The sequence below is a fragment of the Aureococcus anophagefferens genome (assembly GCF_000186865.1).
Source record: "Aureococcus anophagefferens unplaced genomic scaffold AURANscaffold_25, whole genome shotgun sequence".
NCBI lineage: Eukaryota > Pelagophyceae > Pelagomonadales > Pelagomonadaceae > Aureococcus > Aureococcus anophagefferens.
The window spans coordinates 126,377-147,153 of NW_008705585.1; the positions used below are offsets into that span (position 1 = coordinate 126,377).

General features: G+C 70.9%; 5 protein-coding genes across 5 annotated transcripts; 3 read left to right on the top strand and 2 right to left on the bottom strand.

The window, feature by feature from the left end:
- Window positions 1–713: 713 nt before the first annotated feature.
- AURANDRAFT_66672 (hypothetical protein) lies at window positions 714–3,825 on the bottom strand (the record flags this gene model as incomplete). The annotated part of the gene is made up of 2 exons (XM_009042013.1): window positions 714–2,068; window positions 2,268–3,825. The coding sequence occupies 2 exons, from the start codon at window positions 3,823–3,825 to the stop codon at window positions 714–716; spliced, it is 2,913 nt and encodes a 970-aa protein (XP_009040261.1).
- Window positions 3,826–5,312: 1,487 nt separating this feature from the next.
- AURANDRAFT_38695 (hypothetical protein) lies at window positions 5,313–6,474 on the bottom strand (the record flags this gene model as incomplete). Its single annotated transcript, XM_009042012.1, has 1 exon — window positions 5,313–6,474. One exon carries the CDS (start codon window positions 6,295–6,297, stop codon window positions 5,326–5,328), a length of 972 nt encoding a protein of 323 aa, XP_009040260.1.
- Window positions 6,475–7,938: 1,464 nt separating this feature from the next.
- AURANDRAFT_66674 (hypothetical protein) lies at window positions 7,939–10,479 on the top strand (the record flags this gene model as incomplete). The annotated part of the gene is made up of 1 exon (XM_009041925.1): window positions 7,939–10,479. One exon carries the CDS (start codon window positions 7,939–7,941, stop codon window positions 10,477–10,479), a length of 2,541 nt encoding a protein of 846 aa, XP_009040173.1.
- Window positions 10,480–14,376: 3,897 nt separating this feature from the next.
- Window positions 14,377–14,679, top strand: AURANDRAFT_31391 (hypothetical protein; the record flags this gene model as incomplete). The annotated part of the gene is made up of 1 exon (XM_009041926.1): window positions 14,377–14,679. The coding sequence occupies one exon, from the start codon at window positions 14,377–14,379 to the stop codon at window positions 14,677–14,679; it is 303 nt and encodes a 100-aa protein (XP_009040174.1).
- A 1,760-nt stretch (window positions 14,680–16,439) lies between these two features.
- Window positions 16,440–19,663, top strand: AURANDRAFT_72346 (expressed protein; the record flags this gene model as incomplete). Its single annotated transcript, XM_009041927.1, has 1 exon — window positions 16,440–19,663. One exon carries the CDS (start codon window positions 16,440–16,442, stop codon window positions 19,602–19,604), a length of 3,165 nt encoding a protein of 1,054 aa, XP_009040175.1.
- Between the last annotated feature and the right edge of the window lie 1,114 nt (window positions 19,664–20,777).

Here is a 20,777-nt window from a genome sequence, read left to right on the forward strand (position 1 = left end):
GTGCAGCGTCCGCGCAGCGATGGATGGCAAAAGCTCCAGCTCACTGCCTCATGCCCTTGTGGCAGAGACGGTGTCGCCAACGTCGGCTCGACCGCCGCCGCGAGCTCGAGCGCCGTCGCGCCATGGACCACCTCATGGCCGCCTACGGGTCCGAGAGCGAGGCCGGCGGCGACACGCCGCTGGCCGTCACCACCGGCGACGGCGAGGAGGCCGCCTACGACCCCTTCGCCGTCGCGGAGGACGCGCCCGACGGCGACGACGGCGACGAGGCCGGCTCGAGCTCCGCGGCGCCGGACGCTTCCGACGCCCAGCCCCCGGCGGCGAAGAAGCCGAGATACACCCGCCTCGAGTGCCCGCCGGGCGAGCTGCCGCCGCCGCCGCCCGGCGACTGCGACCCGGAGCTCGAGGCGAGGCTCGCCGGCTACCGCGCGAAGAACCTCAACCCGACGCAGCAGATCCGGGCGAACCGCGACTTCAACAACCCCATGCTCCTCCAGAAGATCGTCGACTACTACGGCATCGACGACGTCGCGTCGAACTACCCGACGTCGGTCTTCGACCCGGCGGCGATCGTCGCGCGGCGGTCCCGGGACAAGTCGAAGAAGGACGAGCCGGCGCCGGCGGCGTCGCGGTCGAACTCGCCGCGGCCCGACGAGCCCGGCGCGAAGGACTGAGTCGTAACGGCGGGGGGATGGGAAAATCGTGCGGCGGTCCTAGAAGCGCTCCATGGGGTCGATGGAGCCGACGAAGGCCTTGTAGTCGAAGAAGTCCTTGCCGACGGGGTGGAGGCCCTCGGGCACCTTGAACGCCTTGAAGAGCAGGTCGTTGTCCGTCGCCGTCGTCTTGAGCTGCATCTTGTCCATGACGGCCGCGAGCTGCTCCTTGCTGCAGCAGAGCCGGTTGTGCTTGTCGTAGTCCTGGAAGGAGGGTTTGAGGTGGAGGCGCCGCTCGGCGATGATGGTCCGGAGCTTGCCGAGCAGGGTCAGCAGCTGGGGGTCGCTCTCGCAGTGGTTCGCGCTCTCGATGGACGCGGGCGTGTGCTCGACGGGCCCCGCGTAGTGCGAGTTCTCCAAGGCCGTCACGAACGCGCGCCAGTTGATGCAGTCGCTGTGCTTCGAGGACTGGAAGCGCTTCGTCAGCGCCACGAGCGTCGCCTCGGTGAGCGTCAGGCCCGCGCGGCCCAGCGCGGACTTGAACCGCGCGATGGAGATCTCGCCGGATCGGAGCTTGTCGCCGTCCGTGAGGAAGTCCTGGAGCCGCGCGCGCCGCGCGGCGAGCTGGGACACCAGGTCGTCGATGACCGCGACGACGTCGACGACGGGCAAAGCGACGGACTTCTTGAGCCGCTTGCCCGTGGGGAACTCCTTCTGCTTGTCGCTGTGCGTGCCCGAGAAGCCGTGGGATCCCACGGACCCGATCAACGACAAAAACTTGTCGTAGTTGATGTCCGCGCTGCTCAGCGTGTCCCGCGAGTGGGACGCGACCGCCGCGAGGGAGAAGGGCGGCTTGTCGACGCACGACGCGACCAGCGCCGCGAGCTCGTCCGCGGACATCTCGCCTAGCAAGCCGACCATGGACAGCACGCGGCGGAAGTGGGTCTCGCGCACGCGGCCCGAGTTCGCCTTGTCGAAGTCCTCGAAGAAGGGCTGCATCTCCAGGCCCTGGACCTTGACGATGTGCGACAGCCGCGCGATCGCCGGCTGCGCGGCGTCCAATACGTCGTCCGTCGCGCCCGCGGTCAGCGACATGACCGTGGCGTCGTTCAGATCCTCGCCCGCGCGCGCCGCCGCCGTCTCCGCGGCGACGTCGGCCATGGGCCGCTTCTCCAGGCCCTCCGGCACGAAGACGCGGTCGACGTCCGTCACGAACTCGACCCATTTCACGAACGGCATGCCGTGCGTGTCCAGCGCGCCGCCGACGGCCGTGTAGGCGTCGCTCAACACCTCCGCCTCCTCGGCGGACACGATGCCGTCGACGGCGGCGCGCAGGCCCCGGTAGAACTGGGACCGCGTGACGACGCCGCGGTGCAACGGGTCGTCGTCGCGGAAGAACTCCTTGAGGCGCACGCCTGTGTGGAAATCAAATCTTCAACCCGACTTCAATGCGCGCGTAATCGACCGTTTCGACGCGAGGCTTTCTGCTGTGCTTCGAGAACTCGACGGGAGCAATCGATCCGTCCAAAAATCAGCCGAATCGACTTCGATTTGACGGAGCTAGAGAGTTCTGAAGTTTGGTGGGGACCCCCCAAACCAGTGGTTGATTTCCACACAGGCGGACGCGGTTCTGGAGCACCTTCTGGCGCACGTGCTGGAGGAGCACGGGCGCCGGGCGCAGCGGCGGCACGTCCATCTCGCCCGTGGTTGATGTCGTGAGCGACGGCAGCGACGCGGACATGGCCCTGGGGAAGCCCGTGGACCCGGGCGCGTCCGCGAGCGGGCTCGGCGCGGCCTCGTCCGCGGGGCCCAGGGGCTTGTCCGTGACGTCGCCGAGGAAGCTCCGGTAGTTGACGTAGTGGTCCGCCGGGTGGCGGCCGTCCTGCGCCGCGTACGCGGCGAGCAAAGCCTTGAGCTTCGCGCGCGTGTCCGGCAGGAGGCCAAACTGCGCGAGCACGCGCTCGAACTGGTCTCGGGTGACGTGCTCGTTGCGCCGCGGGTCGAAGTCCTGGAACGTGGGCACGAGGAGCACGCGGCGCTTCTTGATCTTGTCGCGGATCTCGAAGAGGATGGCCTCGAGGCCCGACGAGGGCTTCGCGCACCAGCGCACGCTCGACGCCTCCTTCTCCGGGCCGCACAGGTCTGCCATGATGCCCTCGATGGCGTCCACGAAGGACCGCCAGGAGACGACGTCCGGCGCCGCGCGGTACTTCTCCGCGAGCGCGCCGACGGCCGCCGGCGACAGCTTCGTCGTGAACGTCCGCCGGAGGCCCTGGACGAACTTGGGCTCGGGGCACGTGCCGTGGCGCAGGGGGTCGAAATCCAGGAAGAACTCGGCGAGGCGGATGCGCCGCTCCGACACCTGGAGCGCGAGCTTGCGCTCCAGCCCCGCGAGCTCGCCGTCGCGGTCCTCGGCCCAGACCCTATAATCCTCCGCGTTCGCGTTCAGCCGTCCGGAAATGGACTTGGCGCGCCCGACCTCGCCGGCCTTGGGCGTGCCGATGTTGAAGGTCGACACGTGGCCCACGCCCAAAGCCTCGACGTCGGCCTGGAGCGCGCGGAAGTGGACGCCCTGGGGGACGGCGTAGGCGGACGCGAGCTGCTCCGCGGTCGTGTTCGTCATGCGCCGGTGGAGCCGGTGGACGTTGCGCATGAACTCCGCCCGCGTGATGCAGCCGTCGTTGTTGTGGTCGAAGTCGACGAAGAAGTCCTTGATGACGACGCCCGACGCGGAGACCGACCGGCCCAGAGCCAGCAGCGTCTGCCGCAGCGCCGCGATGGCCGCGTCGTCGAGGCGCGGGTGGCGCAGGCCGATGCGCGAGTAGTAGATGGGCTCGTCGTCGAGCGCGAGCTTCACGGGGCTCAGGGGCGTCTTCTGGAGGCCCTTGATCGTGAAGACCTCGTCGACGTCGTCGCAGAAATCCGCGTAGCGCACCTTGCCCGGGTCCGAGGCGCTCGTGTAGTCGCCGACGAGGGCGTAGAGCTCGTCCTCGCCCACCGTCGCCATCTCCCGCGTCACGCCGCTCATGTCGAGCGCCCGCCGGAACTGGGCCGGCGTGCAGTGCTTCTTGCCCGTCGAGTCGAAGCTCAGGAAGAACTCGATGAGCCGCACGCGCCGCTGGCGCACGATGAGCCGGATTTTGTCCACGACCGCGCCGCTCGACAGCGCCATCGTCCCTGGTGGTGCGCCGGACGCGCGCGGGCAGCCGACGCTCTCCCTAGCAGCCCGAGCCCGTCGCGTTAAAGCGTGGGTGGGTGCGGATGCTGCGTATCCGCATGCTGCCGTTCAATGTCTGCTCGGGCAGCACTATGGTCGAGCTGGAAGCGGAGCCGGGCAAGGAGCTGAGCGAGGCGCAAAAGATCCAGCATCTCGAGAATCTCCGTAAGAACCTTGTAGCCCAGGCGGAGGAGAAGCGCCTCGCATCAGTGAAGGCGGCACTGGATGAGCACCAAGCGGCGGAACAGGAGCGCCGTCTTGATCTACAGCGCAGGCTTGGGCACGCGGTCACAAAGGGTCTGTTTTGGTTAGCCAAGGAAGCTCTTGACGAAGGAGCCGACCCAAATCTCGGGCCGCAGCGTGACGACGAAGAAGATGTCGCGTTCGAAACCTTACCGCTGCACGTCGCGTCCACCGAGGAGCATTTGAAGGTGCTCGAGCTCCTTCTCGAGAGAGGCGCCGACGCCGAGACCGTCCCGAGCCACCTCACGTTCGCGTTGCATCGTATGCTGGAAAAGGTTCGCCCGCCAGCTTCGTTCGCTCCGAAGAAAGCGAAGTGTCGCACTCGGATCGTGATGCTGCTCATCGCTCACGGTGCGGACGCGAACAGGGTGGGAATGGATCCCGGATTTGGCTTTGAGATGGCTACCGGTCTCGAGATGTGCGCGCGCCGCGGACGGGTCGACGCGGTCAAATTCCTCCTCGTGAACGGAGCCCGCGCCGACGACAGACTGAACGGGCCGAAAGCTCTCGTCGCGTGTATGTACGCACTCTCGGCGCCGCCAAATTTGAACAAGTATTTCTGGGAAGATCCGTTTACATGTCGTGCCGACCACATGGGCGTCGCGCGGCTGCTTCTCGCGCACGGCTGCGATCCGACGCGCGTCGTCGACAAGAAAGTTGACACGCTGCGGCACCCCCCCACCTTCATCGACACGTCGCGCGACAGCGGTTCGACCGTGCGCTGCATCGCGAGGTCGCGGGGAGACTTTCAGGAGTTCGCGGAACTCTTCGACGAGCACCCGCGCGTGCAGAAAAAGCTCGCGCGGCGCCGGTGTGGAAATTGTCAGGGCGAGGCACCGCTCGTCGTCTCGCCGTTCCAGCTCTGCGCCGGGTGCGAATCTGTTAGCTATTGCTCTCGCGACTGCCAGAAAGCCCATTGGCGTCGGACTCATCGGTTGACCTGTAGATTCTTTCGAAAGGCGAAGAGCGTCGATCGAAAATTTCTCGGTTTGGCAAAGGCAGTTGATGACTTCGCGATCTTAAATCCACAGATTCCCGGAGTGGAGCTGAATTTCACCAACAGCCAAACTGGGGAAGTGGCGATCGCCCATCGAGATTATATGAACCCTGAGAGCACCCGCGACGCGATCACGGCGTTCATGGCGAGCTGGGCGACTGGCGCCGGGTACGCGGGTAGCTTCGTCAGGGAGCCTAACGGTGATGTGTAGTGGATTAGTCCCCCGAGAAGCCGAGGACGTCCCCCTCGAGGATGGCCGACAGGATCCGCGCGAGGACCGCGACGTCCGAGTAGGCCGGCAGGTCGAGGCGGTTGAAGCACGTGTGGGCCACGGGGAAGGCCTTGTCGCCGCCGGGCCGGCGGCGCAGCTCGAAGCCCTTCGTGACGCCGTCGCGGCCCTGGAGGTTCGCGAAGCCGCCCGCGGGCAACCGGCTCGTGCCCGTGACGAACTGGAGGAGCTTCGCGCGCTTCTCGTCGGGCAGGCCCGCGACAAAACTCCAAAAATTCGCCACGGCCGGGTCGTCGTCGTCGTAGCCCTGGGAGTACTCCGTGTGCGCGCGCCAGTCGCCGACGTCGACGTCGTCCAAGCCCGCGATCGCGAGTTCTAAATCCCCCGGGTCGAAGGCCGCCGCGTTGAGCGCCGCCAGGGGCAGCACCTCGTAGAAGCCCTTGAGGAACTTGCCCAACGGCTTGGAGACGACGTCGAGCATGGCGAACTTGAAGAGCCGCGCGACGTACTCGTCCTTGTTCGACGCGTCGACGTCGCGGTCCGCGCCGCCCGGCCCCAGGTCCACGGCCCTGGCGCAGTCGCGGTCCCGGTAGGAGAACGTGAGGCACAGCGCCTCGGCGTCGGACGAGTCGGCGACGTGGCGGCAGGAGCGGTAGAGCAGCGCGTCGACGTACTCGAGGTCGGAGAACGTCACGGGCATGGCCAGCAGATGCTTGAGCATGGGCCGGTTGAGGTGCGCGGGGATGGTCTGGCCGTCGAACAGAGCCTTGGCGACGAGGCGCCCGGCGACCCGATAGTGCTTGGCGTCCTCGGGCGAAAAGGCCGCCGGGTCGCGCGGCGGCCGGATCTGGAGCGTCACGTTATCCGTCGCCGCGAAGCGCCAGTACTTGGACTCGGGGTCCAAGACGCCCGCGGCGATGAGCGCCCAGCACTCGCGCGCCAGACCCCCGGCGTCCATGCCCGGCTCATCCGCAATGTCGAAGCGCCACGTCTTCCAGAAGTCGCGCGCCGGCAGCGCCGCCGCCAAATCCAGCGCGTCCCGCGCCGCCGTCTCCCGCCGCAAGATCACCTGGATGTGGCCGTCCTCCCAGGGCACGGCCAGGCTCTGGCAGGCCGCCTTGAGCACGCCGAGCTTCGACGACAGCGGCACGCGCGGCGCGCGGCGCGGCCTGTCCGGCGACGTCGCCGCGGGCGCCACGAGCACGCGCCGCCGGCCGCCCTCGTCGCGGAAGCGCTGCACCAACCCTTCCACGTCGCCCGCGGCCGTCGCGACGCGCACGGCGACCATGGGCGCTTCCTCGTCCGCCGGCGGCCGCCCGAGGAACGCGTCGCCGACCTGCAACCGCGGCGCGCCGGCCGCGGGCCGGCCCGCGTCGTCCGGCCGGAAGACGCCGAGGCCGAACTTGCCGCAGCTCAGCACGGCGTAGGGCACCCAGCCATCCTCTCCTGGCGGCGCGAGCTCCGTCCCGTCCCACTGCACGCGGCCGCGCGACGTCAGGTTCCGCAAAAAGCTCAACCGCCGGACGTCGTTCTTCAGCAGCGCCTCGCCGCCGTCGGCGGCGACGTCGCCGTCGGAGGAGTCGTCGTCGCTCGCCGACGTGAGGTCGTCGTGGGCCGACGCCACCAAACTGCCGGACCGCGGCCGCGCGCCCTCGAAGACCGGGTGCTCGCGGCGGATCGACACCTCGACCTCGTCTCCGGTCAGCGGCGCGTCGTCGAAGCCCAGGATCTCGCGCCACGTGTTGCGCACGGCGTCGAGCGCGAGCTCGCCGTCCACGACGCGCTGGCGCGTCTCCGCGCCGCCGCGCCGGTCCAGCATGCCCAGCCGCACGGCCTCGGCCAACAAGGCCTCGAGCTCGGCCATGGGCGCCAGGTCCGGCAGCGGCGGCGGCTCGCTCGGGGCGTCGCGGGCCGCCTCGACGTCGCGCGACCGGCCGCAGCCCATCTCCTTTGGGGTTGCCTTACGAGTTGCTCCTGGTGATGTCCATCGAGGCCGAGGTGACTCTCCCACGAAGGTTGACCTTGTGGAGAAAGTTGTGGTAAAATCGCTCAAATTGAGGTCGACATAGCCTGCCAAGAGCCACGCACGATGGCCGCGCCGCCGGCGGACCTCCTCGCCGTCTTCGAGACATGGGTCGCGCAGAAGCCGACGGCGCTCGTCCACACCTTTCTCGAGGGCGACGGCAGCGAGAGCGACAGCTACACCATGGGCCAGCTCAATCAGGCCACGAACGGCGTCGCGGCGCTGATCGCGGCCAAGGTCAAGCCCGGCGAGCGCGCGCTGCTCTGCTACCCGCCGGGCCTCGACTTCTTAGTCGCCTTCTACGGCTGCCTCAAGGCCGGCGTCGTCGCCGTGCCCGTCTTCCCGCCGGACCCGCGGAAACTCGGAGGCCCCGAGGCCGACGCGTTCGCGTCGATCCGGACGTCGAGCGGCGCCGCCGTCGCGCTGAGCACGCTGTCCTACATCAAGAACAAGGGTCTGGCGCGCTCCCTGCGCGGCTTCAAGAGCCTCCAGCAGGACGTCGCGAAGTGCGCGGATCTGGACGAGGCGTGCGAGTGGGTCGCGACGGATTCGGCCCCGGGCGCCGCGGTGCCGCCCATGGTCAAGGCCGGCGACCTCGCCTTCCTCCAGTACACGTCCGGGTCCACGAGCGAGCCCAAGGGCGTCATGATCGCGCGGGCGAACCTCGCGCACAACCTGCGCGGCATCACCGACGCGCTGCGATCCGACGAGACGACGGTCTGCGTCTCGTGGCTGCCCCAGTACCACGACATGGGCCTCATCGGCTCCTACCTCGGCACGCTCTACTGCGGCGGCAAGGGCTACCACTCGTCGCCGTTGGACTTTGTGCGCGACCCGACGCGCTGGGTCCGGGACATGACCAAATACGGCGCGACGCACGTCCAAGCGCCGTCGTTCGCCTACGGCCTCGTCGCGCGCAAGTTCCTCGAGAGCGACAAGAAGCCGAAGGTGGACCTGAGCGCCCTCGTCCACGCCATCAACGCCGCGGAGCCCGTGCGAGCCTGCGACGTGGACGCGTTCAGAGCGGCCTTCGCGGACCACGGTTTAAAGCCCGGAGTCATCTTCCCGACGTACGGCCTCGCGGAGCACACGGTCTTCGTCTGCACGAACGGCACGCAGCGCGTCGACTTTGACGCCGACGCTCTCGAGCACGGCCGGGCGGCCGTCGGCGGCGCGCGGACGACGACGCTCTTCGGCTGCGGCGCGCCGCCGGGCGAGGTCGCGATCGTCGAGGACGGCGGCGCGGCCGCGGCCGACGGCGCCGTCGGCGAGATCTGGCTCCGGAGCCCGTCGCGGGCGCGGGGCTACTGGAAGTGCCCGGAGAAGTCGGCCGCGGATTTCGGCGCGTCGCGGCCGGGCGACGCCGCGGCGACGTTCGTGCCCGGGCGCGCGCGCTTCGGCGACGTCGAACCCGCGGGCTGGCTGCGCACGGGCGACCTCGGCTTCTTCCACGAGGGGGAGCTCTTCGTGTGCGGGCGCCTGAAGGACCTGCTCATCGTGCGCGGCAAGAACCACTACCCGCAGGACCTGGAAAAGACGTGGGAGGACGCGGCGCGCGGCGCGTTCCGCCCGGGCTGCAGCGCGGCCGTGGCCTGCGCCGGCGACGACGGCGCCGAGGGCATCCAATTCTTGTGCGAGACGTCCGGCCGGGGCGACGCCGCCGCGGCGGCGGCGGACGCCGCGCGCGCGGTCGCGGACCGCCACGGCGTCGAGGTGACCCGCGCGACGGTCGTCGCCGCGCGGACCGCGCCGAAGACGACGTCGGGCAAGATCGCGCGCAAGTGGTGCGCCAAGGCCCTCGCCGGCGGCGACCTGGACGTCGTGTACGTCTTCAACGGCGGCGGAAAGGCGCCGCTGCCAAAGCGGAAAGGCGACGCGAAGGCGACGGACTGCATCAAGACGATGAGCCCGGAGGTCCGCGCGGAGAAGCTCGCGGCGTTGGCGGCCATGGCCGACGGCGATTTGCTGAACTCCGTCGTCGCGCTGGCCGCGGGCGTCATGAAGGTCCAGCCGGGCGACCTCGACGTCGACGGGCCCGTCGCGGCGCTCGGGCTCGGGTCCATGGAGGGCCTCCACCTCCTGACGGTCATCGAGGAGGCCCACGGCTGCGCGCCGGACGCGGAGCTGCTCGCGGACGTCGACATGACGCTGCGGACCCTGTGCAGCGTGCTGAAGCGCGGGGGCAAGGCGGGGCCGCGCGCGAAGATCGTCGACGGCGCGAAGCTGGCCAAGGAGCTGGAGGAGGCGGACCTCGCCTTCGCCGGCGCGGCGAAGCGCATCGCGTCGAAGCGCAAGGACCGGGACCGGCGCTGCACGCTCGCCCGGGCCCACCTCGCGACGGGGGCGTTGGCGTGCAAGCCCGCGGCGCCGGGCGGGCGCCTCGCCGCGTTGGTCGACAAGGGCCCCGCGGCCGTCCTCGTCGCCTTCGCGGCGTCCGTCGTCCTTGTGCTCGCGTTCCTGGCTTGTTGCGCCGTCGGCCCCGCGGCGACGATGGGCATTTTGCTGGCGACGCCGGTCTGGCTCACGACGCGCGGCGCCAAAATCGCCGGCGCGTCGCCGAACATCGACAAGAAGCGGCGGGCCTTCAAGCACCGCTTCCTCGCGTCCATCCACGCGAAGCGGCGCACGCGTGTGTACGTCGCGGACCCCGAGGCGCTGCTCAAGGCGACGACCGCGCTCGTCGTCGTCCGGGCCCACGCGGAGCCGTCGCGGCTCGACCAGCGCGCGTTCCACCTCGCGACGGCGGCGCTGCTGCCGGACGTGCTCGGCGCGCCCGTCGCCGCCCTCGCGGACCGGGACTACCTCGGCGCCGCGGCGCTCCACTTCCTCTTCGACGCCGCGCGCGCGCCCGCGCAGCCCGACGCCGCCGCGCAGCTCCTCTTCGCGAAGAAGCACGCGGCCATCGTCCTCGACGACGCGCGCGCGCCGCTCAAGGACCTGTGCACGCTCGCGGCGACGGCGGGGGCGGCGCTCGTGCCCGCGGCGTCGGCGCTGTCGGCGACGGGCGGCGCGGCCGTCGCGCTGGGGGCGCCCCTCGCCGGCGACCGGGACGCGATCCTCGCCGGCGCGACGGCGGCCCTCGGCGAGCTCGGCGAGACCGCCGCCGGGATGCTCTAAGTTTTGCTGTTTTTTTTTCCATGCGGTCTCACTCCCACGGCATGCCCCACCGTGATCTCTAGGATTCGTTAGTGGTATCGGCGGTTCGCGCTCCGCACCGACGCCGCGCGGAACTCGAGGTCGCGCCGCGACGCCGACTCCGAGAGCGACTCGATGGTCTGGCGCAGGACACGCTGGGCCTCGGCGTCGTCGAGGTCGCCATCCGCCTCGTCGAGGGCGACGGCCGTCTGCCGCTTGAGCACGAGCGGCCGGAGCCGCCGGCCCTCGGCGACGGCGGCCGCGAAGAAGCCGGCCCGGGCGCCGCCGCGGGACAGCGACGGGGGCTCGCTGCGCGCCGTCGCCGGCGCCTCGCCGTCGTCCATGGGCGCCGAGGACGCCGCGTCGGCCGGTTCGCCGAAATCCTTGCGCGGGGCTGCCGCAGCGCCGGCGACGGGGCCGCTGCCGGAGGCGCGCAGGCGCTTGGCCGCGGCGCTGTCGATGGCGTTGGCCGGGAAGGTCCTGAACGCCCGTTTGCGGCCGCCGCGGTAGAAGAAGGTCGTTTGCGTGGAGCGCGGCGACATTACACGTTGCGCGGCTCTCCGTTTCTACGCGCGGAAGCCGCGCCAACAGACAGAGCCGCTGGAGGGGCAGCATCGCAGCCATATCAACCCGTGCTTGCCGCCGTGGCCGGATTGAGGATCGGCATTACGTCTGCCCCGTGCCCCCCGCGTCGCCTTCAGTTCGCCGTTCTGGACGCCCACTTCGTCAATCGAGACCATCGAAGCCTTCGTGCCATGCTTGCCGAGGATGTCGCGCGAAAAAATTGCGGGCGCGCGCGTCGCCGAATCGCTGCTCACCGCTTCGCCGCTTCGCAGGCAATGAAGCTCTCGCTCTTCGCTCTCTTCGCCGGATCCGCCGCGGCTTTTGCGCCGCAGCGCGCCGCGCCCCGATCCGTCGCCATGCGGTCGGATCTCGAGGGCCGCATCGACAAGATCGCCGCTGACGCGAAGACGATGTTGGCGCGTCCGCCGCGTCCGCCGATCGCGCCGCCGCGGCCGCCCTCGGCCCCGCGCGCGCGGCGCGCGCCGGGGCGACGCCGCGCGCCGTCGTGTGCCGGTCGCGCGGCGCGCCGCCCGCCGCGAAGAAGCCGCATCCGCGCGCGGCGGGATCGCTCGACGCCGCCGCCGAACCGCGCGCCCCTCCGCAGGACGACAAGATCAAGTCGACCGGCGGCGCCGGCGCCCCGAGCGCCGCGGGCACGCCCGTGGCCGCGGCCGGCGGCGCGGGCGTCGACGAGCTCGTCAAGAACCTCAAGGACAAGTCCGAGCAGCTCGCCAAGGAGATCAAGGCCGAGATCGGCAAGAACTAGGCCGCCCCACCGCTCGCGCGCGCTAATTCGTGCATCGTCAGAGTGTCGCGCATCGCGCGGTGTCGCCTTATCGGGGACGCCTCTAGGCGGCGTCGTCGTCCTCGAGGCGGGCGACGAGCTCCGCCTTTTTGCCGCCGACCTTGAGGCCGCGCTCCTTGAGGACGGCCTTGAGCTCGGCGACTTTCATGTCGGCGTAGTTCGCGGCGGTCGCCGCTGGTGCGGGGGCGGGGGCGGGGGCGGGCGTCGGCTCGGCGCCGGCCTCGGGCTCCGCCTCGGGCTCCGCCTTGGGCTCGGCGGCGGCCGTCGGCTTCGGCTTCGGCGCGGGCGCCGGCGCGGGCGCGGGCGCGGGCGCGGCCTTCGGCGCGGCGGCGGCCTTGGGCTTCGGCGCGGGCGCCGGCGCGGGCGCGGCGGCGCCGTCGATCGCCTTCGCGAGCTGGCTGGCGACGTCCGCGGGCGCGGCGCCCGCGACGGAGAGCTCGAGCACGCAGCATTTGTCCGGGCCGAGGATGTCGGCGACGGCCTCGGCCGCCGTGCGGCCCGGCGGCGCGCCGGCGCCCGCGGCGGCCGCGCAGCACCACCGCTCGAGGTGGTCGCCGGCGGCCTCGAGGAACAGCGGCGACACGTCGTCGCTCGAGACGCTCGCCGCGTCGACGACGTGCGTCACGGGCGGCTGCGCCGGCAGGCACGCGCGCACGGCCGCGCGGCTCGACGTGTCCGCGACGATCGTCGCCACGGCGCCCTCGCCGTCGGCGAGCGCCGCGGCGAGCGCCTTCGCCATGTCCATGGCGCACGGGCCGCTGGACGCCGGCGCGATGACGACGTGCTTTTGGAGCGGCTTTGCCATCGGCCGCAGCGCGCTGGCTGCGCAGGCGAGCAGGAGCGCGCAGCACGTGTGCCGTCGTGAGTACGCCATAGCTTGCAGCAGATCGCGCTCTCGCACAATTCAGCCCCGGCCAACCAGCCGGGCGCGACGCGCGCGCAGGTAGACCTCCGCAGATTGCGGCGTTGGCATCTGCTGCTTGTGCTGTTGGGGAAATGCGACATGCGCCGGATGTCTCGCGACGGGTGGCTCTCGCAAGCGCCGCGCCGCGCGGCCGCGGACGAGCCGCGACGCCGGGCTGCCGTCGCTCGCCATCGTCGAGCCGCCGCGACCGGCGCACCCTGGCTGGGCTCGCGTACGCCAGTTGGCATATAAGTCGACGCTCGCGCCTCGCCTCTTCAACAAAACTTCAACAAAACGGAGAGTTGCCGCAAGCAAAGGCAATTGCGGCCTCGGTGACCGACCCAGCGTGTGTGCCGGGCATTGACGGCAGATTTTTGACGTCCCGCGACCGCCAGCGCCGCGCCGCCGCCGCCCGCCCGGGCCCCCGACCCGCGCCGCGATCACCCACGAAAGATCCCGAGAAAAAACGCCGCGTTTCACGGGCGGCCGTCGCTGATTCGCGCCGCGCGAATCCATACCGAAAAATAGAAGCTTTTCCACGATGATCGACCCGCCCGGGGACGCGAGCGAGGGCGACACGCCGAAGAGCCTGGACTCCCAGAGCACCCTGGGCGACCCGCCGGCCTACGCGGGCGGCGGCCCCGTGATCGTGCGAACGGAGACGGAGACGACGTTCGTCGAGGAGCTAAGCGAGGCGTCCGGCGAGGACCCCGACGACCCCTACGGGTCCGACGGGGACCACGACCCGCTCCTCGAGTCGGGCCTCGACGAGGTGCCCGTGCTCCTCGACTCGCCCGCGCCCGAGGCGCCCGCGCCGGAGAAGGAGTTCGCGCTCGAGCGCCAGTGCGTCATCTGCCTCGAGGGCCTCGACGGCGACGACGCGGAGGCGGCCGTCGCCGTGCCCTGCGCCTGCCAGAGCCGCCTCGACGCGCCGACGCTCGTCCACGAGGGCTGCCTGCGCCACTGGGTCGGCGCGTGCGCGCAGCGCGCGGCGCGCGGCGGCGGCCCGCCGCCGCCGCCGGGCCCAACGGACGGCGGCTTCTCGCGCCACGCGGCGCGGCCCCCGGCCCACCCGGCCAACGAGGCGCGGGGCGTCGAGGCGGCGGCGGCCCCGGACGCGCCGTCGTCGACGACCTGCCCGCTCTGCCGCGCGCCGCTCTCGAAGGCCGTCGTCCTCGGGCTCATGCTCCCGTCGGCCGCGCGCGGCGCGCTCGAGCGCGACCCGCGGTCCTTCGCGACGGCGCCGCTGGGCGCCGGCGAGCCGACGCTGCGCTGCGTCGTCTCGGTCCTGGACCGGCGCCGCCGCGGGGGCTCCCGCGGCGGGCCCCTGCTCGCTTTACGGGTCCAGGGCTACGGCGCGGGGCCCCTGCTCCTCGCCGCGGCCAAGCGCGCGTCCTCCCGCATGGCGCCGACGTCCCGCCTCGCGCGGCGCTTCGACATCTCCTGCGTCGACGCCGACGGGTCCCTCGAGTCGCCGGGCGCCGTCGTCGCGTCCGTGAACCGGAACGTGCTCGGAACGCGCTGGACGGTCTGCGCGAAGAAAACCGGAAAAACCGGCGCGGTCGTCGACTACGCCGTGAACCGCCTCGCGAACCGGCCCCGGTCCATGCTCGTGCGCGTCGACGACCTCGAGCTGCGGTCGCGCGCGCCGGAGTACAACCCGCGGCTCCAGGGCTTCTGCCTCGACTTCTTCGGCCGCGCGCGCCTCGCGTCCGTGCGCAACTTCCAGCTCGTCGACGGCAACGCCCCGCCCGTGCCCAACGACCCGGACGCCGAAGCCAAGTGCAAGCTCCTCTTCGGCCGCTGGTCCGACGACGAGTTCCACCTCGACGTCAAGCACCCGTTCTCGCCCGCGGACGCGTTCGCCGTCGCCGTCTCCTCCTTCGCGACGAAGCTCGCGACGATCTGAGGCACATCCCACGACCCAAGCACCCATGTGAACTCCGTTAAACCTGTATGCATAGCGTGGGTCGTCCATCATGCTAGCGTGGTCGTCGTGGGTCACTTCGTGGGTCTTAGTACTTTTTCGCGCGTCTTCTTGCTTGCTTCTATCTACATGTTGCGGAGGTCGAGGTGGATGCGGTCCACGTCGACGTCCGGGTGGGCCTTCTCCAGGACCCGCGCGATGATCTCGACGCAGGCCACGGAGCGGATCTTGCCCAGGAGGTCGCCGTAGGCCAGCGTGAGCACCTCGCCGGGCGACGCCTCGGCCGCGTCCACGGCCGCGTCGACGAGCGCCTCGAAGTGGTCGTCCTTGACCACGGCGTCGCGCACGACCGCGTCGCGGCCGTCGAGGTCGAGGTCGCCCGCCTCGTCGCGCGAGTCCTCGAGGAACGCGAACTTGCGCGCGACGCGGCGCTCGCCCTTGCGCTGCTCCGCGCGCCGGTCCGCGTCGCGCCGCGAGCTACCGAGCGTCGACCGGCGCCGCTTCGCCCGCGACTTGGCCTGCTTGACGTCGTCGTCGTCCCAGCCGTCGACGAAGGGGCGGCTCGGCGGCACGGTCCGGAGCATGCCGCAGCGGACGGCGCCGGCCGCGGACACCGCGGGGTGCTGGAGGCACCGCGCGTCGAAGACCTTGAAGGCGTCGGGCTCGTAGCCCTTGCGCTTCTGGTAGGCGAAGGACACGAGGCGGATGCGGCGGAGCTGGGGCTTGGCGGCGACCGCGGCCGCCGCGCGGTGCGCGGCGTGCGTCGCCTCCCGGGCCGCGAGCCACGCGAGCGCCGCGCCGCGGCGGCTCCCGCCGTCCTGCGCGGCCTCGGCGCGCGCCAGAGCCTTCGACGCCTGCTCGCGGGCGGCCTTGCCCGCCGCGCCGCCGGGCGTCGCGGGCGGCGCCGCGTCGGCGACTTCGCGGTCGCGCTCGTAGTCCTCGCAGCTCTCGCAGAGCCAGTCGCCGTCGGGCACCTCGTCGAGGCCCGCGCAGGCGAGGTGGAAGGCGCGGCCGCAGCCCAGCGCGTGCACGGAGTTGCCCTCCTCGCCGCAGATGACGTGGTCGCCCGCGGCCAGCGGGCCTTTGTCGCAGCCGCCGCAGACGTCCTTCATGCACGACTGGCAGTAGAAGTCGTCCTCGGGGATGCCGGCGACGCCCGCGCAGGCCGGGTGGAGCACGGCGGGGCACCCGTCGCAGCAGATGAGCGTGCCGCCGTCGCCGCAGAGTCCGCATAACGCTTCCCAGCCGTCCTGCTCCCACGGGCTCAGATCGTCGCCGCTGTAGTAGCCCATGGGCGCGCTCATGGAGCTGCTCGGCGACCGGTCGCGCTTCCGGCCCGCGCGGCGGCGCGCGGCGACCACGGGCGACTTGGCGAGGCGCGACGACCGCCGCTCGTTGCGGCGCGACATGGCGGTTTCGTGTTCTTGTTTGGGTGTTTGAAAGGTTGTGTGGGTCGTTTCGGTGTGTGTGTTCGACGAGGCGGGTCGAGGCCTTGGAGGAACGACTCGAAGGCTTGGCGAGAGCGTCTGAGCGCGCGCGGGGACGACGCACCACGGTGCTCTCCGCGAGGGCTCAGACGCCGTCGAGCCTGATCAAAATGAGCGTCAACTGCGATTGGTTCAACAAAATTTGTTGAACGATGTCGCCGCTCGCCACAGCGGCGCAGCGGCATCGCGTCGAAGCGCTGCCGGTCGCACGCGGCAAGACAGCCACCGCCGACGACCTCCTCCCTTCCTTCAGCGATGGCCGACGCTGCCTGGGCCGAGCTCTGCAGCGGCGAGTCGGCGGCGAAGCAGGCGGCGGTGACCAAGCTCCTGCGCAAGCAGGAGAAGGCCAAGGTCGTCGAGAAGAAGCGCAACGCCGTCCTGAAGAAGAAGAAGAAGGAGAAGAAGGCGCCGGCCCCCGAGGTCGAGGTGCCCGCGCCGGAGCCGGAACCACCAAAACCGCCGCCGCCGCCGGAGACCGCGGTCGCGCTCCTGCGGCGCCTCGCGCGCGCGATCCAGCAGCTCGGCGACGAGCGGAGCGAGACGCGGACGCAGGGGTTGGAGACGATCGCGCGCGTCGTCGACGCGCCGCTGCCCGAGGCGACGCTCGAGGAGCTGCTCCACGCGCTCGCGCGGCCGCTGCTGCTGCGCTTCGAGGACCCCGTGGAGAAGCACCGCGAGCGGGCGATCCGCGTCTTGAACGGGCTCTGCGGCCGCGTGCGGGACCTGACGCCCCACATGCCCTACGTCTTCCCCATGCTCCACGGCCGCGGGTCGCCCGCCGTCGGGCTGGACGTGGAGGCGGGCATCTTCGTCTTCGATCTCGAGGATCACGCGGCGTTCAAACGAGGCAAGGCCCAGGCGCGGCCGGACCTCGCGTGCGCCTTCGAGCGCGAGCGCACGCTGCGGACGCGGGAGCCGAGCGAGGAGTTGCGTTTATTATTGTGCGAACTATTGATCACGTGCACCGCGGGCCGCGCGGCGTCCGTCGTCAACGCGTACCTGCACGAAGCCATGTTACTCCTCGCGGGCTTCTGCCGCGACACCTTCGGCGAGTTGGCCTTAAAAGCCATGGAGGGCGTGAAAACCATCTGCGCCACGGAGGACCTGCAGGACCCCCTCGTGCCCTACGCGGCCGCGCTCGCGCGCGTGTCCATGCCGAACCTGCGCCACCGCCACGCCAGGGTCCGCCGCGGCGCCGTCGACGCGGTGCGCCGCGCGGTCGCCGTCAAGCACGTCGCCAAGTGGCGCGCCGCCGGCTCCGACGCCATCGCGGACCTCGTCGGCTTCCGCGAGGACAACGTCATCCCGACCGCGTCGTTCTACGGCCGCGAGGTCCGCTACAACTACGTCGCCGAACTCACGCGCGACAACAACGTCGCGGTGCGCCAGGCGCTCGTGGACTGCTTCGCCGAGTGGTTCACGCAGACGTTGGACCGCCGCGACTCCCAGCCGCGGCTCCTGGCCTACATGCTGAACTTCGCCATCGACCGCGACGAGCGCGTTCGGAAATCAGCTTTGGACGGCCTCGCCGCCGCGGGCCGCGAGATGATGGAGGAGTCGCAGTCGCGCGAGAACAACATCGAGAAGATCCAGTACGGCGTCGACGGCGACCCGCGCTGCAACCACGAGCCCGCGGGCCTGCCCTGGCCCCTCGAGAAGCGGCCGTCGCTGGGCGCGCGGACCATCGTCCGCGCGTTCACGCACCGCGTGATCCAGCCGACGATGGACGAGCTCTGCAGCTGGAACGAGGAGGCGCGGACCCAGAGCGCCGTGTTACTGCAGTCCATGTTCGTCTACTGCGAGGAGCACCTCACGGAGAAGCTCTCGAAGATCGTCCTAGCGCTGTGCAAGGCTTTATCGAGGTGCCGCTGCGAGGACTTTGGCGAGGCCCACCGCCAGCGCATCCTCGAGTGCGGCCGCGTCTTGGGCCGCTACGTCGTGCCCGAGTCCTTCGTGACCTTTTTGGCGCCGCGCGTCGTCGGCGATCTGGAGGTCATCCCGGGAGGCGTCGACGCGAGGAGCCGCGGAGACGTCGTCGACGTGCTCGAGGCCATGCTGCGGGGCTGCAAGCCCGCGGCGGCGCTGCCCCAGGTCTGCGCGCTCGTCGACGTGCTCACGCACGGCTCCCTCGTGGAGACGCGGGACCCGGGCCTACGGGCGTCGGCCGCGCGCGCCGTCGCCACGCTTCTAGAGCTCTGCAACGGGCGCGGCACCGCGGCCATCGAGGCGGCCTTCGTGGCGACGGGCCGCGTCGAGTCCCTAGACCGCGCGACGGGCGCGCTCTGCTTCGCGCTCCTGGCCTGGCGCGGCGGCGGGGAACACGTGGACGACGCGCTGGCGGCGCTCGCGGTGCTGGACCGGTCGGCGAACGCGGCGCTGCGCCACGCGCCCAAGCTCTTCGCGGGCGCGGCCCTCGACGACGCCGAGGCCGTCGACGCCCTCGCGCTTTTTGAAGCTTTGACGCTCGCCGCCGGCGCGGACCGGCCCGCGCTGCTCGCGGTGTTGGACATCGCAACGGACGCGGCCTGCCGCGACGTCGAAAGGGCCGTGCTCAAGCAGCTCGGCGTCGACGACGACGATTTCGGGGATGCGCCGGCGGCGGCCGGCGACGCCGCGGGCCCGCCGGCGGCGCCCGTCGCCGCGGCCATCGCGACGCGCGTCGGCGTCGCGCTGGAGGCGCTCGCGGCGCGCGAGTCCGACGACCGGTCGGCCGAGCGCGCCCTCGCGGGCCGCCTCTTCGCCGACGTCGCCCTCGCGCCGGCGGCGGCCTGGGAACACGCGAGCGCCGAGCGCGTCGTGCTCCTCGAGGCGCTTCTGGCGCGCGACGCGTGGCTCGACCGGAACGCGCTCCGCGCGCGCTCCGACGCCGTCGTCGCGGCGCTCCTCGAGCCCTGCGCGAGCTTCAAGTCCACGGACCGCGCCAAGAAGGAGAACGCATTATCGTGCCTCGCCTCCGTCGCGGCCGTCGTGCGCGCCTGCGTCGTCGACGCGGGCGACGAGGGCAAGCGGCGGCGCCTCGTCCCGTTTTCCAAGCGCGCCGGCCCGCTCTTCCCGGAAGGCTCGCCCGTCGCCAAAGCCGCGGCGGCGGCCTTCGACACGGCGGACCGCCTGCTGAACCGCGACGACGAGCGCACGAAGCGCGCGGCGCTCGACGTGCTCTGGGAGGTGCTCTACTGTTTGGACGCGAAGCTCGCCCTCGAGAAGTTCCTCGACGCGCTGCTCCCGCACCTGCCGGAGGACTACCCGGAGGACTACCGCGACGACGCGGAGACGCAGGTCGACGCGCTCCTCCGCGCGGCGGCCGTCCTCGACGTCGACGCGTTCCTCAAGGCCGTCCAGGACGCGAGCGCGGCGCAGCGCACGAACGTCCTCTGCTCCCTCGAGGACCACGTCGGCATGATCTCCATGATGCACCGCTGAGGGTCCGTCGTCTTTTGGCCCACTGTCTTTTTTAGCGAGCACTAACACTAGTCCATCTTGGCGGTGGTGCTAGAGGTGGTGCCGTCCTTGCCCGCGACGGCCGCCGCCTTGCCGCGGCGCCTCGCGATCTTGTCCTGCTGGGCCTTGGGCATCTTCCCGCCGTTGGCCTTGAAGTCCTTGTAGTCGACCCATGTCCCGAACATCTTGTCGAAGTCCACGGGGAACGGCACGCCGTAGTTGCACTCGAACTTGGCATGGTGCAAGTAGTGGAAGTCGCCGTTGCAGCTCGGCTCGTCGAAGCCGTCGTGGCCGCCGATGGGCGAGATGTCCGCGTGGTACTTGGCGTAGAGGAAGTGCAGCGGGTGGACCGTGAAAACGAGAGGTAAGAGCCAGGCGCACGAATAGTACAGAAAGTGCTCGACGGGATGCATCGACAACCCGCTCCAGGGGCCCGGGTTGTGGCTCTTGTGGTGCAGCGAGTGCGCCCACCGGTACAGAAACGCGCCGACGTCGCCCTGCCGCAGGCCGTTGCGCATGTCCCACCAGGGATGAATGCCGCGGTGGCACCAGTAAAAATGGATCTCGCGCCAGTACGTGATCAGGTGGAGCCCGAGAAGGTTCGGCCATAGGCGACTCGCGAAGTCCGGCGCCACGGGGAGCGCGCCGGAGGCCCAGGCCCAGGTCATGAGGCACTGCCAGCAGCCGCTCTGGAGCCAGCCGAGCGTGTTGTAGAAGATCTCGCGCTGGAGGTGGCCCGTACTACTCGAGAGCACGCCGACGCGCGCGCCGTCCTCCTCGTACGCGTCGGGCTCGTACTGATGCCGCGCGTTGAACTTGAACGGCTGGAGGCCCTTGGCGGCGCTGGACACGTAGGTAAAATAGTGCCAGCCGCCGACGAACGTGGCCTCGCAGCAGAGGTGGAACGCGAGGACCTTGAGGACCCACGGCGCCCGAAACGTCGCGCACTCCGTCGCCCACGTGCCGTCGCTGAAGAAGAGCCAGTAGGCGAACAGCGCGACGAGCGCCTCCGTGCTGTGGCCGACGTGGCAGCCGATGGCATAAACATAAAAATCGTTGAGCGTCCAGCTCCCAACGAGCTTCTTCTCGCCCCAGGTCTTGCCAAACAGCGGCAGCTTCGTGCCGAGGAAGCCCTCGCGCGTCTCGCGCGTGATG